The sequence below is a fragment of the Amblyomma maculatum genome, chromosome 8 (genome assembly GCF_055883805.1).
Source record: "Amblyomma maculatum isolate TAMU_Amacu chromosome 8, ASM5588380v1, whole genome shotgun sequence".
In the NCBI taxonomy this organism is placed as follows: Eukaryota; Metazoa; Arthropoda; class Arachnida; order Ixodida; family Ixodidae; genus Amblyomma; species Amblyomma maculatum.
In genome coordinates, this window is record NC_139351.1 from 52,333,007 (window position 1) to 52,355,295 (window position 22,289).

At 47.8% G+C, this 22,289-nt stretch overlaps 1 protein-coding gene across 4 annotated transcripts in view; it reads left to right on the top strand.

The window, feature by feature from the left end:
- The window catches only part of LOC146181161 (uncharacterized), a 114,980-nt gene that overhangs the window by 55,692 nt on the left and 36,999 nt on the right, over positions 1-22,289 (top strand). For all 4 annotated transcript variants that reach the window (XM_084576283.1, XM_084576281.1, XM_084576280.1 and 1 more), the window contains exon 2: positions 481-533. In XM_084576283.1, coding sequence (XP_084432409.1) covers positions 481-533 — 53 coding nt within the window. The remainder of the gene's footprint in view (positions 1-480; positions 534-22,289) is intronic.

The following is a 22,289-nucleotide window of genomic DNA, read 5'->3' on the forward strand; positions in this document are numbered from 1 at the left end:
ACTGCACTGAAGGTTATTCCAAAGAGCACTGAACAATGGCTGAGGGGATGCTTATGCTAATAAATCAAGATAAGGTTTTCAGTAAGGAAGTTTCCTTCGTCTGCTTAGAATAAGGCAAAGAACGTAGCTAGACAATAAGAAAGAGTACTGAACAAAGGTTGAAGAGGAGCCTGAGTTTGCAACCTAAGAAGCCAAAATGTTATAGCTACATTGCAGATAATTTCGACTCACTTCTAGTATACATAAAACAATCCCAATTGAGTAACGTGTGCAAAGCGCAGAACGAAAAAGGCGTCTTTTATGTGTTCACTCAGCGCCCAGCTGTAGTTCGTCGAGTTCCTTCTGGACTTGTGGGTCTTCATTTGCTCCATTATTTCTTTAGAGCTCTCGAGAAGCCCAAACAAGGTTATTTTTTTTTAAATTTTGCCTGTAGTTTCTTCCCTCTCGATTTGTTAACCCTTTTGTTTCTTTGCCTTTCAGAGCGCTTTCAGAGCAACAAGCCTACTCAATACAGCAAGCGTCTACCAAATCAAGTAAGAAAGCAAAATGTGGCCATTTTCGATATTTACTGACTGCGGAATGCATTGTCCAAGTTGCTTTTCATCTGCAGTAACAACATTGCATAAGACATATACTGGATCCGGTTCGTTTTGGTTGATGAAAATGCCAGTGAAATGCTTAGCGCATTTATTAGGCAACATTACTCGACGATTACTGTGAGCACTTTTTTTGTTCGGCACCCAGTTACGTTCCACTACCGTAGAAGGTATTCCATAGCGGAGCGATAGGGGCAAATCTTTCCTCCATACCATTAGGTGGGTGCGCCCAGCGGAGGAAGTCGCCGATCGTGAACCTAAAGTGTCGCCTTCCCTTTTTATACTGGTTGCTGTTTACCAAGCGGACGAGGCCAAGTTCTCCTTGCCATCCGTCAAGGTTAAGGGGCGTCGAAAAAGTGCTGCGCCATTTGCGCATACCCAGCAAATAATTGTCATGTGTTAGAGTATTCTCAATAAGGAAACTTAGCTCGCTATCAAAAATAATTGCTTGCGTAAAACACGTTGACCGATTCACTATTATATTTGGGCGAAGGCATCTGCGAAACTGGTGTACGAAAAACAATAAGTGTAAACATTTTGAAAAAGAATTTTAGCAGGTGTCTTTTCGTCAAGCAGTGAAAATAAAATGTAAGGCACATATTTCGTTATGCAATGCTAATCAAGGATGTACAAACGTGTTGGAAGAAAGGTTCATATAAGTTCGTAAGTTTATATCGTCACATATGAACTTACGGCAATGTCAGCTGTACCTTTCAGGAGAGTTCTCGCCGGTAACTATAGGCTCTCCTAACTGTTTTTCTTGCAGAGAAGGATACTTTAAAACAAACGTTTCTTCAGTACTTTCAGTTGCTTGCCTATTTATTACACAAAATCGTGACTTTATTGCTTGTGCTACTAACACCTGGTTATGCACGTTTGAGGCTGGAAAGTCAAAATTTGAAAGTCACAACGTGACTAGGAAGTGAAAATAGAGTCAATGATTATTCCCTGCATTGAGTGCCGACCATTCCAAGAAAATGTCCTGATATTTATTATAATGCACGAAATATTGCCACCTGTTTATATTTTTGTTAGCTTTTTCGAGCTCATACCTTAGTTGGTGCTCTTTATGAATAACGTTTTATTTGCTTAATGTGTACCGTATTCAGTACACGAGGGTCAGAAAGTAATGTTCTATTGTATGGCTCATGAATTCGCAGTAAGGGAAAGAGCAGATGAATTTAAGATCTCGCTACAGAATCGATATTAAGCTTTAACGAGGATCAGGACCTTAGCGTACAAGCAAATAACAATAATTTCAGAAATATAATTACTGAGTGCGAGCGGGAAATACGTTTTAGGATAGCTGGAGAGAATATGATAAGCTATATATAATGGGACGAAATATATGATTAAGAAACGCCAAAGTCGAACGTTTCCTATCGAACAGATAGGATAGAAATAGTAGAGATATCAAAGTTGCTCAAAACGCGTAAGGTAGCCGACACCAGGTAATATAACATATGGAAAATTGAGCATGCGGTACAGAACGGGGGCAGCCTTGAAGCGGTGACGAGGAATATGGACATGCGCAAAAAGATTCAGTTCAGTTCAGTCGTTCAGTCATGTCCGACTCTTCGTGACCCTATGGACCATGTCACACCACGCTTTCCGGTCTCTCACTATCTTCCTAACATCACATAACTTCATCTGCAGTGCCTGAAGGATGCCATCTAACCATCGCTTTCGCTGTCTACTCCTTCTTCGGCAACCCTCAACCTTTCCCAACATCAAATCTTTCTCCAGCGACTCCTCTCTTCTCATCAGATGACCAAAGAAGCTGAGCTTTAACGTTAGAATTTGACCCTGCAATGAGCAGTCAGGGTTTATGGTTGACAATATCGACTGATCTGATCTTCTGGAAGTCCAAGGAACCCTCAAGAGTCTTCGCCAGCACCACAATTCAAACCCGTCAATACTTCAGCGGTTGGCCTTTTATCACAGTCCAACTCTCGCATCCATACATCACAAATGGAAAGACAATCATCATCATAAGCCTGATTATACCCACTGCAGGGCGAAGGCCTCTCCCATATTTCTCCACTTAACCCGGTTCTGTGCTAGCTGCATCCACTTGACCCCTGCGAACTTCTTAATCTCATCCGCCCACCTAACTTTCTGCCGCCCCCTGCTACGCTTTCCTTCCCTTGGAATCCAGTTTGTTACCCTCAGCGACCATCGGTTATCCTCTCTTCGCCCTACAAGTCCTGCCCATGTCCATTTCTTCTTCTTAATTTCCACTAGAATGTCGGTAACTTGAGTTATTTCTCTGACCCACTCTGCACGCTTTCCATCTCTTAATGTTACCCCTACCATTTTTCGTTCCATAGCCCTCTGGGTTGTCCTCAACTTAAGTAGAACTCTCTTGGTTAGCCTCCACGTTTCAGCCCCATAGGTGAGTACAGGCAAGATGCAACTGTTGTATACTTTCCTCTTGAGCGATACCGGTAAGCTGCTAGTCATAATCTGCGAGTGCTTGCCAAATGCGCACCATCCCAATCTTATTCTTCTTGTTATTTCCTTTTCATGGTCCGGATCTGCGGTTACTACCTGTCCTAAGTAGACATATTCGCCTACTACTTCCAGTATTTCGCTACCTAATGTAAACTGCTGTTCCTTCCCGAGGCTGTTGAACATTACCTTAGTCTTCTGCATATTGATTTTCAAGCCTACCTTTCTACTTTTTCTGTCTAGGTCATCAATCATTATTTGCAGTTCATCCCCCGAGTTGCTTAGCAAGGCAATGTCATCAACAAATCGCAGATTACTGAGGTATTCTCCATCTACCCTTATCCCTAACTGCTCCCATTCCAAGTCTCTGAATACTTCCTCTAAACAAGCTGTGAATAGTACTGGGGAGATTGTGTCTCCTTGCCTAACACCTTTCTTTATGGGAATTTTGTTACTTTCTTTATGCAGAACTATGGTTGCTGTGCAGCCACTATATATATCTTCCAGCACTTTCACGTACGGCTCGTCTACCCCCTGATTTCGCAATGCCTGCATCACCGCCGAGGTTTCAACTGAGTCAAATGCTTTTTCGTAATCAATGAATGCTATGTATAAGGGCTGGTTATATTCCGAGCATTTTTCTATCACCTGGTTGATGGTATGGATATGATCGATAGTAGAGTACCGTTTCCGAAACCCTGCTTGATCCTTTGACTGATTGCAGTCTAAGGTTGTCCTGATTCTATTAGCGATTACCTTAGTAAATACCTTATACGTAACAGACAGTAAGCTGATTGGTCTGTAATTTTTAAGGTCCTTAGAGTCCCCTTTCTTGTGAATGAGGATAATGTTTGCATTCTTCCATGGTTCCGGTACCGTCGATGACACCAGGCACTGCGTATACAGGGTGGCCAGTTTTTCTAGCACGATATCCCCCCCGTCCTTCAGCAAATCTGTAGTTATCTGATCCTCTCCAGCTGATTTCCTCCTTTTCATAGTTTCTAATGCTTTCTTGACCTCGTCTTTCGTCACTGGTGGAACGTCTGACTGTTTTTCCCTACCGCCAATCTCATTACGGTCCTTACTACTTTGGCTGCTGTAGAGATCTGTATAGAACTCTTCGGCTACTTTGACTATCTTGTCCATATTAGTGATGACGTTTCCCGCCTTGTCCCTTATCGCATACATCTGGTTTTTGCCTATGCCCAATTTCTTCTTTACCGCTTTAAGGCTTCCCCCGTTCTTTACAGCATGCTCAATTTTCTCCATGTTATACTTCCTTATATCGGCCACCTTGCGCTTATTGATTAGCTTTGATATCTCGGCCAATTCGATCTGGTCTGTTGGATTGGAAGCTTTCATACTCTGGCGTTTCTTAAGCAAATCTTTCGTCTCCTTAGACAGCTTACCGGTATCCTCTCTAACTATCCTACCGCCTACTTCTACCGCGCACTCAGTAATGATATCTCTGAAATTATTGTTCCTTGCCTCTAGGGTAATGTCGCCATCCTCAGTTAGAGCTGAATACCTATTCTGTAGCGAGATCCTGAACCCTTCTGCCCTCCCCCTCACCGCTAATTCGTTGATGGGTTTCTTTCTTACTAATCTGTTGCGTTCCTTCTTCAGATTTAGGCTAATTCGGGACCTCACCATCCTGTGGTCACTGCATCGCACTTTCCCGATTACCTCTACGTCCTGCACAATGGCGGGGGTTGAACACATTATGAAGTCAATTTCATTTTTAGTCTCTCCGTTAGGACTTTTCCATGTCCATTTCCGGTTCTTCCGTTTGGAAAGACAATAGCACGAGTTATACGGATCTTGGTTGGCAGACTAATGTCTCTGCTCTTTACTAGGGTGTCAAAGCTAACCCCTGCTCTCTTTCCCAGAAGCAGGCGTCTCTTAATTTTATGGCTGCAGTCTCCTTCCGAGGTAATTTGGAGCCCAAGAAGAGAAAATCTGTCACAGCTTCCACTTCTTGTCCCTTGATGCACCAGGACTTGATAGGGCAAGACGCCATGATCTTTGTCTTTTTAATGTTCAGTTTAAGCCCAAACTTCTCACTCTCTTGTTGTACGCGCATCAGAAGTCTCTTGAGTTCCACTTCACTTTCTGTCATTAAAGTGGTATCATCCACATATCTAAGGTTGTTGATACGTTTTCCAGCAATCTTCACTCCAGCTGAAGACTCGTCCAGACCGGCCTTCCTCATGATGCACTCTGCATATAGGTTAAATAGGCAGGGCGACAGTATGCAGCCTTGACTCACTCCTTTCTCAATCGGAAACCAATCAGTAAGACCATGCCCAGTTCTGACTGTGGCCTCTTGCCTTTCATACAGGTTCCCGAGGAGACAGATGAGGTGAATTTGAACTCCCATCTCTTGGAGAGCTTGCCACAATCTGCTGTGATCTACGCAGTCAAACGCTTTCGCATAATCAATAAAGCAGAAGTAGATGGGTTTCTGGAACTCTTTTGCTTTTTCCATGAACCAGCGAAGGTTGGCAATTTGGTCTCTAGTTCCTCTGCCTTTTCGAAACCCAGCTTGCGCGTCCGGAAGCTCCCTATCCACATACTGCTGCAGCCTACCTTGGAGGATCTTCAACATCACCTTGCTAGCATGCGAAATAAGCGTGATCGTGCGGTAGTTGGAACAATCTTTGGCACCGCCTTTCTTTATAATGGGGATGTAAACTGACCTCCTCCAATCCTGTGGCAACTGCAGGGTTGTCCAAATCTTCTGACGTAATGTATGCAGAATGTTAACAGCGTCATGGTTGAGGTTTTGAAGCAACTCAGCTGGAATCCCATCAATTCCGCTAGCTTTGTTCTTAGCAAGGCTGGCTAAGGCCCATTCAACTTCACTCTTTAGGATGCCCGGCTCGAGATCAGTAATAACAACCGTCTTATATTGGGTCTGCACATTCGGGTCCTTCTTGTACAGGTCTTCTGTGTATTCCTGCCACCTATTCTTTATATCTGAGGCTTCAGTGAGGTCCTTGCCTCGTTTGTACTTTATCAAGCCCAGCTAATCATAGAAGCTTCCTTTGATATCTTTGATTGTCTTATACAGAGCTCTTGCGTTCCTTAATTGGCTGTTGTCCTCAATTGCTTGGCACTGTATGTACAGAAAGCCATTCTTATCTCTTCTCCGCATTGAGAACCTTGTATCTTTCTCTTTCCCCCATAACGTTCGCCTTCCTCCTTTCCTCAGCTATTTTCAAAGCCTCTTCAGATAACCAGTTTGATTTCTTGCATTTCTTTTGTTTTGGAACTACCTTAGTAGCAACTCCTTGTATTGCATCACGAACATCAGTCCACATGTATTCGGGCTCTCTGTCTTCTAGATCTAATTCTTGAAATCGATTTCTCACTTCCACGGCATATTCTAATGGAATTTGATCCAGATCATACGTGAAAGGCCTTCTAGTTTTTTGCGTTTTCCTCAATCGAAGCTTAATTTTGGCAACAAGAAGCTGATGATTGGTGCCACAATCGGCCCCAGGCCTTGTTTTTACTGCTTGTATGGCGCTTCTCCATCTCTGCCGGCAAAGAATATAATCGATCTGATTCCTGTACAGACCGTCCGGTGAAGTCCGTGTGTACAGGCGCCTCTTGTGCTGTTGAAAATGAGTATTCGCTATGGTCAAGTTGTTTTCTTGACAAAACTCTACTAGCTTCTGCCCAGCTTCATTTGGCTCACCAAGACAGATCTTGCCTATAATTCCGGATATTTATTCACTCCCGACCTTAGCATTCCAGTCTCCTATGAGAAAAACGACATCTGATGATGGGGTGCGGTCTAAAAGGCATTGTAGGTCCGCATAAAATCTCTCAACGTCCGCTTCTTCAGCAGTAGGGGTCGGTGCATAGACTTGGATAACTGGTATGGTGAAAGGATGACCTTGGATCCGAAGTGAAATCATTCGGTCGTTTTTGGGGTTGTACCCTAGCACTGCTTTGCCCATTTTTCTGTTTACGAGAGCGACCCCATTCCTTTTCTTGGATTCGTGCCCACAATAAAAGACATAATGGTCGCCGGAATTAAATTCTCCCATTTCGGTCCACTTGAGCTCGCTGATACCCAAGATATCAATGTTCATTCTGCCCATATCTCGCTTGACGACATGCAGTTCACCTTGCGTCATAGATCTTACATTCCATGTTGCTATGTGATATACCTCCTTGCAACATCGGACTTTCCGGTCGCTTCCCGACACATCCACAACTGAGCGTCCTTTTGGCTTTAGCCCAGCCGCTTCATTCGTCCTGGAGCTACTAGGAATCGCCCTTTGTTCATCCCCAGTAACATGTGGGACGCCTTCCAACCTGGGGGGCTCATCTTCCGGCGCCATATCATTAATGATATTGTGACTGGCCATAGGGTTTTCTTGGCAGGAAATACTGGATTGGGTTGCCATTACCTTCTCCAGTGAATCACATCTTGTCAGAACTTTCTGCCTTGACCTGGTTATCTTGGGTGGCCCTACACAGCAGAGCTCACGACTTATCGAGTTTCGCAAGCCCCTCCGCCACGACAAGGCAGTGATCCATGAAGGGACAGGCGGGCAATATCATCGCGAATATAGGCAGGATAGTCAAAGTAGCCGAGGAATTCTGTACTGATGTATACAGGAGCCCATGTAGTCACCAAAATAAGAAGATAGGCAGTAGTGAAAAGCACTCAGACCTTCTGGCAGTGACGCAGGACGAGGTTAAGAAATCGTTAGAAGCTATGAAAAGTTGGAAAGTGGCAAGGGAGGACCAGGTACCTACAGGTTTGTTGAAAGACGGGGGAATATCGTGCTAGGTAAACTGGCCGCCCTGTGTACGCCATGCCTGGTGTTATCGACTGTACCGAAATCACGGAGGAACTCTAACAATGCCTTAGTTATAAAGAAAGGGGATGCTAAGAACTTGAAAAATTACTGTCCAATCAGCATAATACTTGTTACTTATAAGGTGCTTACTAAGGTAATCACTTGCAGAGTAAGGACAATCGTGAACTTCAATCAAACAAAATTCCAGCAGGATTTCGGAAATGGTACTCTACTATCGATCACATTCATACCATCAACGAGGCGATGAATAATGGTTGGTTGGTTGGTGGGGTTTTAACGTCCCAAAGCAATTTAGGCTATGAGGGACGCCGTAGTGAAGGACTCCGGAAATTTCGACCACCTGGTGTTCTTTAGCGTGCACTGACATCGCACAACACACGAGCGTCTTGCTTTTCGCCTCCAACGAGAAGCTACCGCCGAGGCCGGGATTCTATCCCGCAACCCTTGGCACAGTAGTCGAGCGCCGTAACCACTGCCCCGCACCGGCGGGTCTTGATAAATAATGCTCAAAATATAGCCGGTCCTTATCATAGTATGCAATGATTACGAATAAAGCCCTCGACCCAAAAGAAACCTTGCCTAGTCATATAAGCACTGCGAAGTACGGATGTAGACGAACCGTTCATGAACGTACTCGAAGATGTCGATAGTTGGCTGCACAGCAACCACAGTTCTGCATAAAGCAGCAAATTTCATAAAGAAAGCTCTTAGACAAAGATACGATTGCCCGCGTACTATTCATAGCTCGTTGAGAGGAAGTATTCAGAGACTAAAAATGGGGAAGTTATAAGGAGAAAGATTGATGGAGAATACCCCGGTAATCAGCGATTCGCTGATGACATTGCCTTGCTGAGTAACTCCAGGCATGAACTGCTGAGAATAATTAATGTCCTAGACAGGAATAGCGGAAAGGTAGGTTTGAAAACCAATATTGAAAACCAACTAAGGCAATGTTCAACAGCCTCAGGGAGGACAGCAGTTCACAATAGGTAGCCAAGCAGTTGAAGAGTTAGGTGAATATTGTCACGTAGTGGTGACGAGGTTGGCGACACAAATGAAGGGGGTCGATGATTGCACTAAAGAAACTCTTTATTTGGGCTGACTTGCGCCCGCAAAAGAAATAAGCAACTCGGCGGCGGCGATAGAAACAAACGTGCTCGTCGATCGTCGAACAAAGAATGCTCGTCACACTCGGCAACGCTCAATTTAAAGGCTGCACAGAAGAATCTAGATAACGTCGCAAACAGCTACCAGCACGGGCTGGAACATTGTGGAAAGACAAGCGAGTGGCCGGAACCTTCGAGACAGATCTCGGTGCGTCTTGCGCTACAACAAAACTGATAAAGGTGTGGCTCGCGACATCGAGGTGTAACAAACAAAAATTACGGAACTGATACGCGGTCCGGAATCAGAGTGATAAGCCTGTATGCCGGCGGCTGTTAAAAAACAACAAATACTGTTTTGAAGGTTTCGCGGCATTACTCCCCCCTTAAAAAAACATCGCCTCGATGTTTCAAAACAAAGAAACCTAAACATAAACACTGCAAAGTTTAAACACCACAGATTCTTTAACGCGCGTAATATGGCTTCAGTCGTACAACATGTACAATTTCTGGGCGTGCGCGTCGCCGTTGTGATGCTGATGTTCCGTCGGGAATGACTTCATAGTCCAATGGTCCGACGCGGCGAAGGATTTTGTATGGCCCAAAGTATCGACGCAGCAACTTTTCACTTAATCCGCGACGACGAATTGGTGTCCAAACCCACACTTGGTCTCTTGGATTGTACTCTGCGTGGCGTCGTCGTAAATTGTATCGTCGGCTGTCGGTGCGCTGTTGGTCTTTAATACGCAGCCGTGCGAGTCGTCGGGCTTCCTCTGCACGCTGCAGGTAGGCGGCGACGTCAAGGTTGTCTTCGCTGGTTACGTGCGGCAGCATTGCGTCGAGCGTCGTCGTGGGCTCCCTGCCGTACACAAGCTTAAACGGGGTCGCTCTGGTCGTCTCCTGGACTGCCGTGTTATACGCGAAGATCACGTACGGCAAGATGGCGTGCCAGGTCTTGTGTTCAGCGTCGACGTACATAGCGATCATGTCCGCGATCGTTTTGTTCAGGCGCTCCGTAAGGCCATTGGTCTGGGGATGGTACGCAGTTGTTCGTCGATGGCTTGTGTGACTGTATTCCAGGATGGCTTGCGTCAACTCTGCCGTAAACGCTGTTCCCCTGTCCGTGATGAGCACTTCTGGGGCGCCGTGTCGCAAGTGAATTTGTTCGACAAAAAATTTGGCGACTTCTGCCGCGGTACCATTTGGTAGTGCTCTTGCTTCGGCGTAACGGGTAGGGTAGTCAGTGGCCACGATGATCCACTTGTTACCCATAGACAAAGATGGAAAGGGGCCGAGGAGATCCATCCCAAGTTGTTGAAAGGGCACGATTGGGGGCGGAATAGGGTTTAGTAGTCCTGCTGGTCTGTTCGGCGGCGTCTTGCGTCGTTGGCACTCACGACACGTCTTCACGTAGTGGGCAACTTCGGCAGGCAGTCGCGGCTAGTAATACTTCTCCTGGATTCGACGCAATGTGCGCGCAAATCCGAGGTGGCCTGCTGTGGGCTCATCGTGCAACGCCTGCAGAATTTCTTGCCGAAGGGTTTTAGGCACTACGAGAAGCTGCGTGGTCTTGTTAGGTGCGAAGTTCTTCACGAGGAGGCCATTGTTTAACGTGAAGGATGATAAATGTCGCCTGAACACACCAGGAGGGGAAGCGGTCTTTCCTTCCAAGTAATCGGCTAGCGCTTTCAGCTCAGGGTCTGATCGCTGTTCTGCGAAACTGCTGGCGCTTACCGGTCCCAAAAAGGCGTCGCCGTCATCGTCCTTCGGGGGAGAATCGACCGGAGCGCGGGATAAGCAGTCTGCGTCGGAATGCTTCCGGCCCGACTTATAGACTACAGTCATGTCAAATTCTTGAAGTCGTAGGCTCTATCTGGCAAGGCGGCCAGAAGGATCTTTCAAATTAGCCAGCCAGCAGAGCGCGTGATGGTCGCTTACCACCTTGAATGGTCGGCCGTATAGGTATGGACGAAACTTAGAAGTGGCCCAGATGATTGCAAGGCACTCCTTCTCGGTCGTCGAGTAATTGACTTCGGCTTTTGTGAGTGATCTGCTAGCGTAGGCGATTACTTTCTCCTGACCGGCACTCTTCTGGACAAGAACGGCTCCTAGGCCCACACTGCTCGCGTCGGTGTGTATTTCGGTCTCGGCGTTTTCATCAAAGTGGCCAAGTACAGGAGGGCATTGCAGGCGGCGCTTAAGCTCGCCGAAGGCTTCTTCTTGCGGCGCTTCCCATTTAAAAGCTACGTCAGCCTTTGTAAGCTGCGTCAACGGTTCGGCGATCCGCGAAAAGTTTCTGACAAATCGTCGATAATAAGCGCACAGCCCAAGGAATCGGCGCACAGCTTTCTTGTCGGCAGGCGGTGGGAATTGTGCGATTGCAGCTGTTTTCTCCGGGTCTGGGCGAATACCGTCCTTGCTAACGATGTGACCTAGGAACCGGAGTTCTTCGTAGGCGAAGTGACACTTCTCTGCTTTTAGCGTTAGTCCCGATGACTTGATGGCTTCCAGCACTGTTTGTAGTCGTTTTAGGTGGTCTTAAAAGTATGACGAGAAGACAACAACGTCGTCCAAATATACCAAACAAATTTGCCACTTCAAGCCTGCCAGGACTGTGTCCATTACTCGTTGAAACGTGGCTGGTGCGGAGCAGAGGCCAAATGGCATCACCTTGAACTCATAAAGGCCGTCCGGTGTGATGAATGTGGTCTTTTCGCGAACTCTTTCGTCGACCTCAATTTGCCAATATACGCTCTTCAGGTCCATCGATGAGAAGTACCTTGCATTGCAGAGCCGGTCGAGAGTGTCGTCGATGCGGGGAAGCGGGTAGACATCCTTCTTCATTATGCTATTCAAGCGGCGGTAATCAACGCAGAAGCGAAGTGTGCTGTCTTCCTTCTTGACCAAAACGACTGGTGCCGCCCAGGGGCTGTTTGAGGGCCGGATTACGTCATCACGTAGCATTTCCTCAACTTGATCGCGAATGGCCTGGCGTTCTCGCGGCGATACACGATAAGGGCTTTGGCGCAGAGGTCGGGCGTGTTCGTCCGTTATAATGCGGTGCTTGGCCAGTGGTGTTTGTCGTACCTTCGATGATGACGAGAAGCACTCCCCGTAGCTTCGAAGAAGACTAAGAATCTGGTCTTTCCTGCTGTGGGTCAATGCCGGGTTGATGTCAAATTTGGGCTGACGGAATTGGTCCGGTGCGTCTTCCAGCGTTTGGTCGTGGCGGGCGAATACATCTTTGAGGTCGGCTAATTCGTCGAGAAAAGCGATCGTCGTGCCCTTGTTGAGATGCCGGTATTCTTCGGTGAAGTTTGTTACCAGCACCTGAGTTTGACCTCTACGGAATTTCGCGATGCCTCTTGCGATACCGACACCTCGTTCTAAGAGCAATTGGATAGTTCCTTCAACGATGCCTTCAGCGGTTTCGATGTTTGCGCTACCTACGCAGACTGCGATGCTTGATCGGGGCGGAACGGTCAATTCTTCATCGAGGACGTTTAGAGCGATGTGTTGCATCGACGTCGTCGTAGCAGGAATTGCTTTGTCTGCAGAGAGCTTGATGAGCTTCGATCGCAGGTCGATGATAGCCCTATGTTCATTTAGGAAGTCCATGCCTAAAATCACGTCGCGGGAGCACTGCTGCAAGACCACAGAGCTGGTGGGGTAAGTACGCCCATTTACGGTTATTCTTGCAGTGCATCGTCCCGATGGAGTAATCAGGTTGCCACCTGCTGTGCGAATCAGCGGGCCATCCCAAGCGGTGGTAACTTTTGTTAGCTGAGAGGCTAACGGTCCACTAATGACTGAATAGTCAGCTCCGGTGTCTACTAGGGCAGTGACTCTGCGACCGTCGACATCAACTTCAAGGTCACTTGTTCGCGTCCTCGCATTGCACGTGGGCCTTAGTGTCCGATCCCGGCTGCGTCGTTTCTTCAGGTCATGGCCGGGGCATACCGCTGTTACTTCGCTGGGCGGCGGTGTCTGCTTGCACTTTGGTCGTGTTGTCGTCGATGACGTCGTGTGAAGCGGTGGTGAAACGGCTGCGTCGTCGTTAGTGGTCGTCGGCGGCGGAGGATCTTCGTCTTTTCGCCGTTGAGCAACCTCACCTCCAAAGGTTGCTGCCTTTAGTTTCCCCTACGGGGGCTTGGGGACCTTCCGCGCACACTATCGTCATAGTTACGTCCTGGCGACGCAAAGCGGGCCCTGTATGGCGATGGAGACCTGAATCGACGGCTTGGTGGCGCAATCTCACCGCTACGCAGATAGTTGTCGATTTCTTGCGGTCGTTCACCAGGGCGTGGTCGTGGAGCGTCAACTGCAAATCCGCGGAGACCGATTCGTCGGTACGGGCAGTGCCGCAGAATGTGGCCGGCCTCACCGCAGTGGAAGCATAATGGCCGGTTGTTTGCAGTCCTCCAGGCGTCGCACTTCCTGGGGTTTGGGGGTCGTTGGTAGGCTTGGCGGGCGGGGGCCAAGGGGCGGTTTTCAGGAACAGGACGGTTGCGGCGAGGGCTCGGAAAGTCATCACGTCGGGGCGGAGGGCGACGTAATGCACCAGCGTAGTTCATCGCTGTTGCCTCGTGTGCTGGAACAGTCGCAGCCGTCGCTTGAGGAACGCCCAGCGCCTGCTGGACTTCTTCACGAACGACGTCCGCGAGCGTCGCCACCTGCGGTTGTTGCGATGATGGCATCAGTCGGCGGAGCTCCTCTCGCACGATCTCCCGTATGAGGTCCCGAAGGTTCTCTCCGCTTGTAGATGCGCTGGGGTAGTGAATTGAGCAGTCCGGCTGAAGTGGTCGCTCGTAGTGGCGCGTTCGGGTGTCCAACGTCTTCTCAATAGTAGACGCCTCCGTTTCAAATTCCGCCACAGTTCTTGGCGGATTTCGCACAAGACCCGCAAAGAGCGACTCTTTAACGCCTCGCAATAGAAGTTTGACTTGCTCACCTTCGGTCATATTAGGGTCGGCGCGGCGAAAGAGGCGCTTCATCTCCTCAACATACGCCAAGACAGGCTCGTTAGGGAGTTGAAGTCTTGACTGAAGGAGGGCCTGGGCTCTTTCCTTTCGGACGGCGCTTGAAAAGGCAGTCAGAAACGCTTCCTTGAAAATCTCCCAATCCTTCATAGCTGCCTCATGATTTTCGAACCAAACTCGGGCATGTCCTTGAAGAACAAAGTAGACTTGCCTGAGTTTCGCGGCGTCGTTCCAGCCATTGAATTCTGCAACACGGTCGAAAAGGTCCATCCAGTCTTCTGCATCTTCGTCCGGTCGTCCATGGAAGCAGGGGGGCTCACGGGGTTGAACGAAAACAACCGGTGCGGTAGGCTGGGCCATTGTCAGCGTCGATGTCTTCTGAAATTGAATGGGGTCAGGTAGCAGACCGTGCTCTGGCTGTAGGCCTTGAAGTCGGCGGCTGGCTCGGTGACCTGTAGGCTGGTCTTCCAGGGCGACAGGAACACGGCTTGGGTCTTCGCTTGAAGGATAAAAGGCAGCACCTCCACCAGATGTCACGTAGTGGTGACGAGGTTGGCGACACAAATGAAGGGGCTCGATGATTGCACTAAAGAAACTCTTTATTTGGGCTGACTTGCGCCCGCAAAAGAAATAAGCAACTCGGCGGCGGCGATAGAAACAAACGTGCTCGTCGATCGTCGAACAAAGAATGCTCGTCACACTCGGCAACGCTCAATTTAAAGGCTGCACAGAAGAATCTAGATAACGTCGCAAACAGCTACCAGCACGGGCTGGAACATTGTGGAAAGACAAGCGAGTGGCCGGAACCTTCGAGACAGATCTCGGTGCGTCTTGCGCTACAACAAAACTGATAAAGGTGTGGCTCGCGACATCGAGCAGTAACAAACAAAAATTACGGAACTGATACGCGGTCCGGAATCAGAGTGATAAGCCTGTATGCCGGCGGCTATAAAAAACAACAAATACTGTTTTCAAGGTTTCGCGGAAATATGATTAGTTAGTACAGATGGTAACCGCAGATCCAGACCAAGGAAGGGTGGTAACTAAGAGGATGAGATTAGTATAGAGCGTATTTGGTAAATATTCGCATATAAAGACTAGAAGCTTACCGGCATCGCTCAAGAAGTAAACATACAACGGTTGCATCTTACCTGTACCCACCTATGGGGATTAAACAGGGTGGCTAAAAAAGGGGTTCTGCTTAACTTGAGAACTAAGCAGAGGGCTATGGAAAAAACGTTGATATTTGTAACATTAGGATATATAGGAAGCGCGCCGAGTTAGTCAGAGAAATAACTCGAGCTGACGTCATTCTAGTGGAAATAAAAAAAAAACCCAAATGGGCATAGGAAGGGCATATCTTGAGTACAGAGCACAACCAGTGGTCGCTTAGAGCAAGAAATTGGATTCCAAGAAAAGAAAATCTCAGCAGAGGCGGCATAAAAATAGGAGGGCGGATGAGGATGAGTTCGCAGGATTGAAGTGAATCCAGCTACCACAGGACCATTTAAATTGTTTCGGAAACTGACTTCGGAAACTATTCCTCATTGAAATTTGTAGATTAGTGCCCTGTCTGTTTGTACACATTTGTAGATTATTGATTATTTTGTACCAACGAAGTAGTCAACGCAGGCCTGTGCCATTCGTATTAATCTCAAAATAACGGCTTTAGGGGCTAGTTGGTGCTGCATCGTATTCAGATATGTGACGCAACAAACACAAACACAAGAGAAGATACACAACACACGCGCATACTACCAACTGTAATAAGAATCTGAAAACACTTCCTCTTCACCACTCCTCCTTTTCTACACTCAAGCACGTCTCATGTTCCTCTTCTTTGCCAAGGGGATAATGGCACTCTCTTCCTCGCAGACCATAGCATCGTCCAAACATGGTAGTGACCAATCTCATCTTCCTCTTCTTAACCAAGGAGATAGTGGCACATTCTTCCTCTGAGACCATAAACATCGTCCAAACATGACAGTCAAAAGTTCTACACTGTCTTGTTACTCCACACCTCTGCTTTGCCCAGTAACTCATACCACGCTGGACAAGCAAATATCACCACATAGTGACATAGTCATACACTAAAAAGCACCGCCACACATATACAGTAGGACATGACCATCCACACCACATAACTTGTGTAGTCCCTATGTATTGAGAAACTTTAACTTGCCAACATCTACGAAGCCACGAAGCCTATGTTCTTGAGGGAAAAAAATTCTGTAAACTACCATGGCCCCAAAACGTAAGATGAGTCCAAGAATAACCACTTTAGGCCAAGAATAACACCTTGAGGCCCGATAATAATCTCGTTCTTTGCATTACTCAGGAGAATTGCTCAATAAAATTAAATTCTTTTTTACGTAAACACAACGAAGCTTCACTAATGCATCTCTCTTCTTTCTACTGTATCCAAAACGCCTCAAATTTCGCGTGCCATCTTATCCCGACTCTTGCCTAAAATGTTTAGCCTGCTAAACAACGGCTCGCGCTTGCACTTTTGGCAGTGCAAGGCTAAATTTGACCCTTTGCCATTTTTTATGGACTTCTCGTGTTCCCTCATTCTATCAGTAATATATCTTCCTGTTTGCCCAATATATACTTTACCGCACGTCAGAGGAACCTCATAAATCACTCCCACCCGACATCCAATAAAACTATTAACATGCTTCTTATCGCATTGGCCTCTCTTTTTCCTCCCTATTAATGCACATAACCCACCCAGCTTTTGGGGGCAGGAAACACAACTGGCACCTCAAACCTACCAGCCACCTTTTTCACGCAGTGTGCAACTCTATGTATATAGGGGATCACTTGTGGTCGTTTATTTCTCAACATATCTGGCGATCGTTTTTTCCCTTTCAATTTCTGAAGCAAAGCCTCTGCCACCCCACATATAATCATAACCGGGAAACCAGCCACCTCAAGCCTTTGTAATTGATTATTGAAGCTTTCCTCTGCCATATGTACACATGATTTTAACAAGGCCGACTCCAAACAAAGGGAAGCTATCCCTGTTTTTATAGTCTTTGAATGGGCTGATCCATATGGAAGTAGCTCTTTTTTAGCCCTGGGAAAATATTTCCAACACACTTCCCTATTACAAATTTTGATATTTAAATCAAGAAACTGCAATTTGTTGTCCACCGGTAGCTCATGAGTAAACGTAAGCCCTTTTCCTTGTAGCTTAAAAATAGAAAGTACACTTTCCACACTTTGACTCACTGCAGAGCCCGTATCCACAATGACTATGAAATCGTCAACATATCTAAATATTTTAAAACCTGATCCATTAAGGGATGTATAAATTGCTCTGTCAACACAGGATAAAAAGATGTTACATAGAACTGGGGCAACACATGACCCTATACAAATGCCCCTTCTCTGCACATACAAATCAGGCCCAAAAGACACAACAGTGGACTTAAGGTAAAACTCGAGTAGGGCTAGAAAATTTTCCACATTGACACCAGCAGAGTTCTGAAAGTCTATATTCCCATTACTTTCAATGCATTCCCGCACCGATTCATACAATTCTAAATGTGGCACCGAATAGAACAAATCCCCTACATCAATAGAAAAAAAGTACCCAAGATTGGTTTGATCTTTTAAAAAATTGATCACTTCAAAAGAATTCTTAGTAGCAAAGGGATCATGAACCACCAAACCTTTTAAATGTTTAAGATGATACCGGCTGATCTGCTGCTGCCACGCATCACGTTCAGACACAATACCTCTGAAAGGCGAGTCCGGTTTATGAGTCTTAACAGTGAAGAACACATCCAAACAGGCCTTCTTGCATTCACTGATCCCCTTTGCCAACCTGGTTAGCTTCATATCATTACATAACGCAATAGCTCTTGTTCTGCAAACATTCTTCATCACTTTAACAAAATTTTTCTCAATTGCAATTGTCGCCTTTTCTTCAAAGATTCCAGCAGGTATCACAGCAAAACCCCTTTTTTTGTCCGTTTGAAGTAATCGAAGATTATTCCTTTCAAAAAACTTCACCCCTTCTGCAGTAGATTCCTTTGGTACCTTGTCCTTGTTCCAAGACGTCTTCGTTATACTATCAAGCCCATCCAGTAAGCATCGGTCCCGATCTTCACCAGCTTTATCCGCTATATTTCTATTCAAGGACAGAAGCTCACAAGCTGGAATCTTGGGCGGCACACTGTATTTCGGACCCTTCTTTAGGGTATCAGCGACGTATTCTGGTATAGCGATATCCCCCAAAACAACCAACTGCCTAGGCTTTCCAGTATGCTTTTTCATTTTTCTTGGCAACAAGGCCACATATCGTAGCCACAAAAACCCTGTTGTCTGGGTCCCTAGACGCCATGTTTCCTTCAATTTTCTTTCCGCAGCCCACACAGGGTGTATTGTGTAGCATATAATACGAATCCAGTCTTTGAACACCCGAATTTGCCTCCATAACTCTGATATCAAAATCGGCAAGTCCTCTTAACGTGACCAACAGACGGCTGAATCACACGGAAAAAACCACTCACTTCTGCTGGAACCAAACCCGTTCGCAAACAGAAGGTGATGCATCTTGCCCGGCATGTCGAAGAAGCAATCCGAGCGATGAGCACATGTACCTGAGCGTAGTTGGAATGAGAACACATAAAAGGGCCCACAGTACAAGAAAGGAATCTCAACGTTGTCCTTGGACCAAGGACAAGGTACCAAAGGAATGTGCTGCAGAAGTGGTGAAGTTTTTTGAAAGGAATAATCTTCGATTACTTCAAACGGACAAATAAGGGGGTTTTGCTGTGATACCTGCTGGACTCTTTGAAGAGAAGGCGACGATTGCAATTGAGAACAATTTTGTTAAAGTGATGAAGAAAGTTTGCAGAACAAGAGCTATTGCGATATGTAATGATATTGTTACGGGAATGTACTTAATGTAACAGCACTGCGATGGGCTGAACTCGACGCTGAGACTTCAGTAGCTGTGCAGTGTCCACTCTGTCAGCGTCGTCCTCTTTCTCAACGCTTTGTCGTCCCCGTGTTCCTCGGTCGTCGTCTTCGTCAGTGAGCACATCACTTTGGTCCCGCGTTTCCAGGTAACACTACCCCCCTCGGCAAAAGGCAACGTCCCGGTGCTAGGCATGCGATGTGGAGGGGGAGTAATATGGCTTTAGGCGGGCGACATGTACGATTTCGGAAGTGGGTGTAGCAGTCGGTGACTTTGGGTGGAGCGGTGAAATCTCATAGGTCACGTCGGTCACTGGGCGTAGTACACGGTAAGGACATGTGTAGTGGGGCAAAAGTTTTTGACACAACCCCACACGACGGCACGGAAGCCATAGCAACACCAGAGATCCGGGAGGATAGCGCACATCGCGGTGGTGAGCGTCGTAGCGGCGTTTTTGAGCTTCCTGGGAGATGGTGAGATTGTGACGAGCAATCTGGCGAGCAGCGTCGGCTCGGGCAATGGTATCGCGGGCGTAGGTTGCGACGGGGCCAGCGGCGGGAAGCAAAGTGTCGAAGGGCAGTAAGGGGTCTCTTCCAAAGAGAAGATAGAATGGAGAGTACCCAGCAGTGTCATGACGCGAAGGTGACAAATGGCAGACTGATATCCCAGTCGCGATGACTGTCGGATACGTACATTGCAAGCATGTCGGTGAGTGTACGGTTAAGACGCTCCGTTAGGCCGTTCGTCTGAGTGTGATACGCAGTGGTGAACTTGTGCCGAACGGAGCAAGAACGAAGTATTTCCTCAACAACTCGGGAAAGGAAACAGCGGCCACGGTCGGTATGTAGTTGACGGGGAGCACCATGGTGTAGTATGACGTCGTACAAAAGGAAGTCAGCAACGTCTGTGGCGCTGCTGGTGGGAATGGCGCGAGTGATCACGTACCGCGTGGCATAATCGGTGGCCACAGCGATCCATTTGTTTCCTGACAAGGACTCGGGGACGGGCCCTAGGAGGTCAAGGCCAACACGAGAAAATGGCTCAGTCAGGATAGCAATCGGCTGCAGGTGTCCAGGTGGTAGCACAGGGGGTTTCTTCCGGCGTTGACAGAGGTCGCAAGCGGCTACATAACGTTGGACAAAGCGATAGAGTCCAGGCAAGAAGAAACGCCGGCGCACGCGGTTGTATGTGCGTGAGAGGCCAAGATGACCAGCTGTAGGGGCGTCGTGCATTTGTTCGAGAACGGCAGAGCGTAGGTGTTGGGGAACGACCAGGAAGTGCTCAGCGCCATCAGGTCGCATGTTGCGGCGGTATAGCATATTGCCATGAAGGAAGAACAGGGCGAGGGAAGAGTCACGGCTGTGTGTGCGGAGGCGGTCGATAAGAGAACTGAGGGTAGGGTCCAACAGCTATTCGTCGGCTATATGGCAAAAGTCCGATATAGAGAAGACACAGGGGTCCGGCTCATGGTCAGTAGAGGAAGGGGGATCGACGGGATAACGGGAGAGACAGTCTGCATCCTTGTGAAGCCGACCGGATTTGTATATAGCGGAAAAGGTATACTCCTGCAAGCGCAGTGCCCAGCGGCCGAGGCGGCCAGCAGGATCCTTGAGGGAAGAGAGCCAACATAAGGCGTGGTGATCGGTAATTACAGTGAAGGGTCGACCAAACAAGTAGGGTCTGAATTTTCCAACGGTCCAAACGAGAGCCAGGCACTCCCTTTCCGTAATAGAATAGTTCTGTTTTGCTGATGACAGGAGACGACTGGCGTAGGCAATAACGCAAAGTTGGCCGCGTTGTCGCTGTGCAAGAATGGCGCAAATCCCGTGGCCACTGGCGTCGGTGCGAAGTTCTGTTGGGGCAGAGGGGTTGAAATGGGCCAACACAGGAGGATTGGTGAGAATAGCGATGAGGGTGGAGAATGCGTTAGCCTGCTCTGGTCCTCATGAGAAAGGAACGCCTTTCTTCAGCAGATTGGTGAGAGGACGAGCAACAGTGGCAAAGTTTGGGACGAACCGGCGAAATTAATAACACAGTCCTATAAAGCCGCGGACATCATGGGGTGAACGGGGACATGGAAACGCACTGACAGCGCGAACTTTGTCGGGATCGGGTTGCACGCCGGTGGCATTCACTAAATGGCCAAGCACTTTAAGTTCGCGGCGACCAAAACTGCACTTCTTTGAGTTCAGTTGAAGTCCGGCACGGCGGAAAAGTGCCAAGATGGAAGAAAGGCGACGAAGATGGCTTTCGAACGAGGGCGAGAAGACAATAACGTCATCCAAGTAACATAGACAAGTCGTCCATTTGAAGCCGCGGAGTAAGGAGTCCGTCATTCGTTCAAACGTAGCAGGGGCGTTGCAAAGTCCAAAAGGCATAACCTTAAATTGGTAAAGTACATCGGGTGTGACAAAAGCTGTCTTCTCGCGGGCTTGTTTGTCAACAGAGATCTGCCAGTAGCCGCTACGAAGGTCGATGGAGGAAAAAATAGCGGGCTCCATGTAAACAGTCCAAGGCATCGTCTATTCGCGGCAGCGGGTAAACATCTTTCCTTGTAATCTTCTTCAGATGTCGACAGTCGACACAAAAGCGCCAACTGTTGTCTTTCTAACGAGCACGACAGGAGATGCCCAGGGGCTGTTCGAAGGTTCGATGATATCGTTGCCCAACATCTTGTCGACCTCCTGCTGGATGACTTGGCGCTCAGAAAGGGACACACGATAAGGCCTCCGATGTACAGGCTTTGCATCGCCGGTGTCAATGCGGTGAGTCACAACTGATGTTTGGCCCAGAGAACCGGCAGCGAAGTCAAAAATGTCGGAGAAGGATAACAAAAGGTTGTGCAGGTCCTGAGCGTGTTCGGGGCTGAGGTCAGAGGCAATCATTGCGGAAATAGGGTCGGTAATTGTGGTGCAGACGGGTGTTGGAAGGACGCTTGAATGTGGGCTAGGAGTGAGTGCACAAATGGTGCAGTCTGTGAGAGGGGACAAGGTAGCAAGGGATATTCCTTCGGGGAGAACTTGGGGTGACAGACTGAAGTTCAGGATAGGAAGGTAGGTGCTGTTCTGTGTAACGCGTACGATGAGATGAAGAAGAACGACGCTGCGGTCAAGAAAGACCTCGGTGATAGGGCAAGCAAGATAGGCACCGTCAGGCACAGGCGGGAAAGGTGACAGAGGTAGGTAAACAGCAGAGTCAGGGGGCAGGCGAGCGAACTCAGTGGAGCGAAGGCGGGGTGCAGATGGTGGATGTTCTGTGCAGACAGGTAGGTCCAAACGAAGAAGGCCGCTGGAGCAGTCGATAAGGGCAGAGTGGGCCGTTAAAAAGTCAAGGCCGAGGGTCACATTGTGAGGGCACTGGTTGAGGACGGTGAACAAAACAGGGATGTG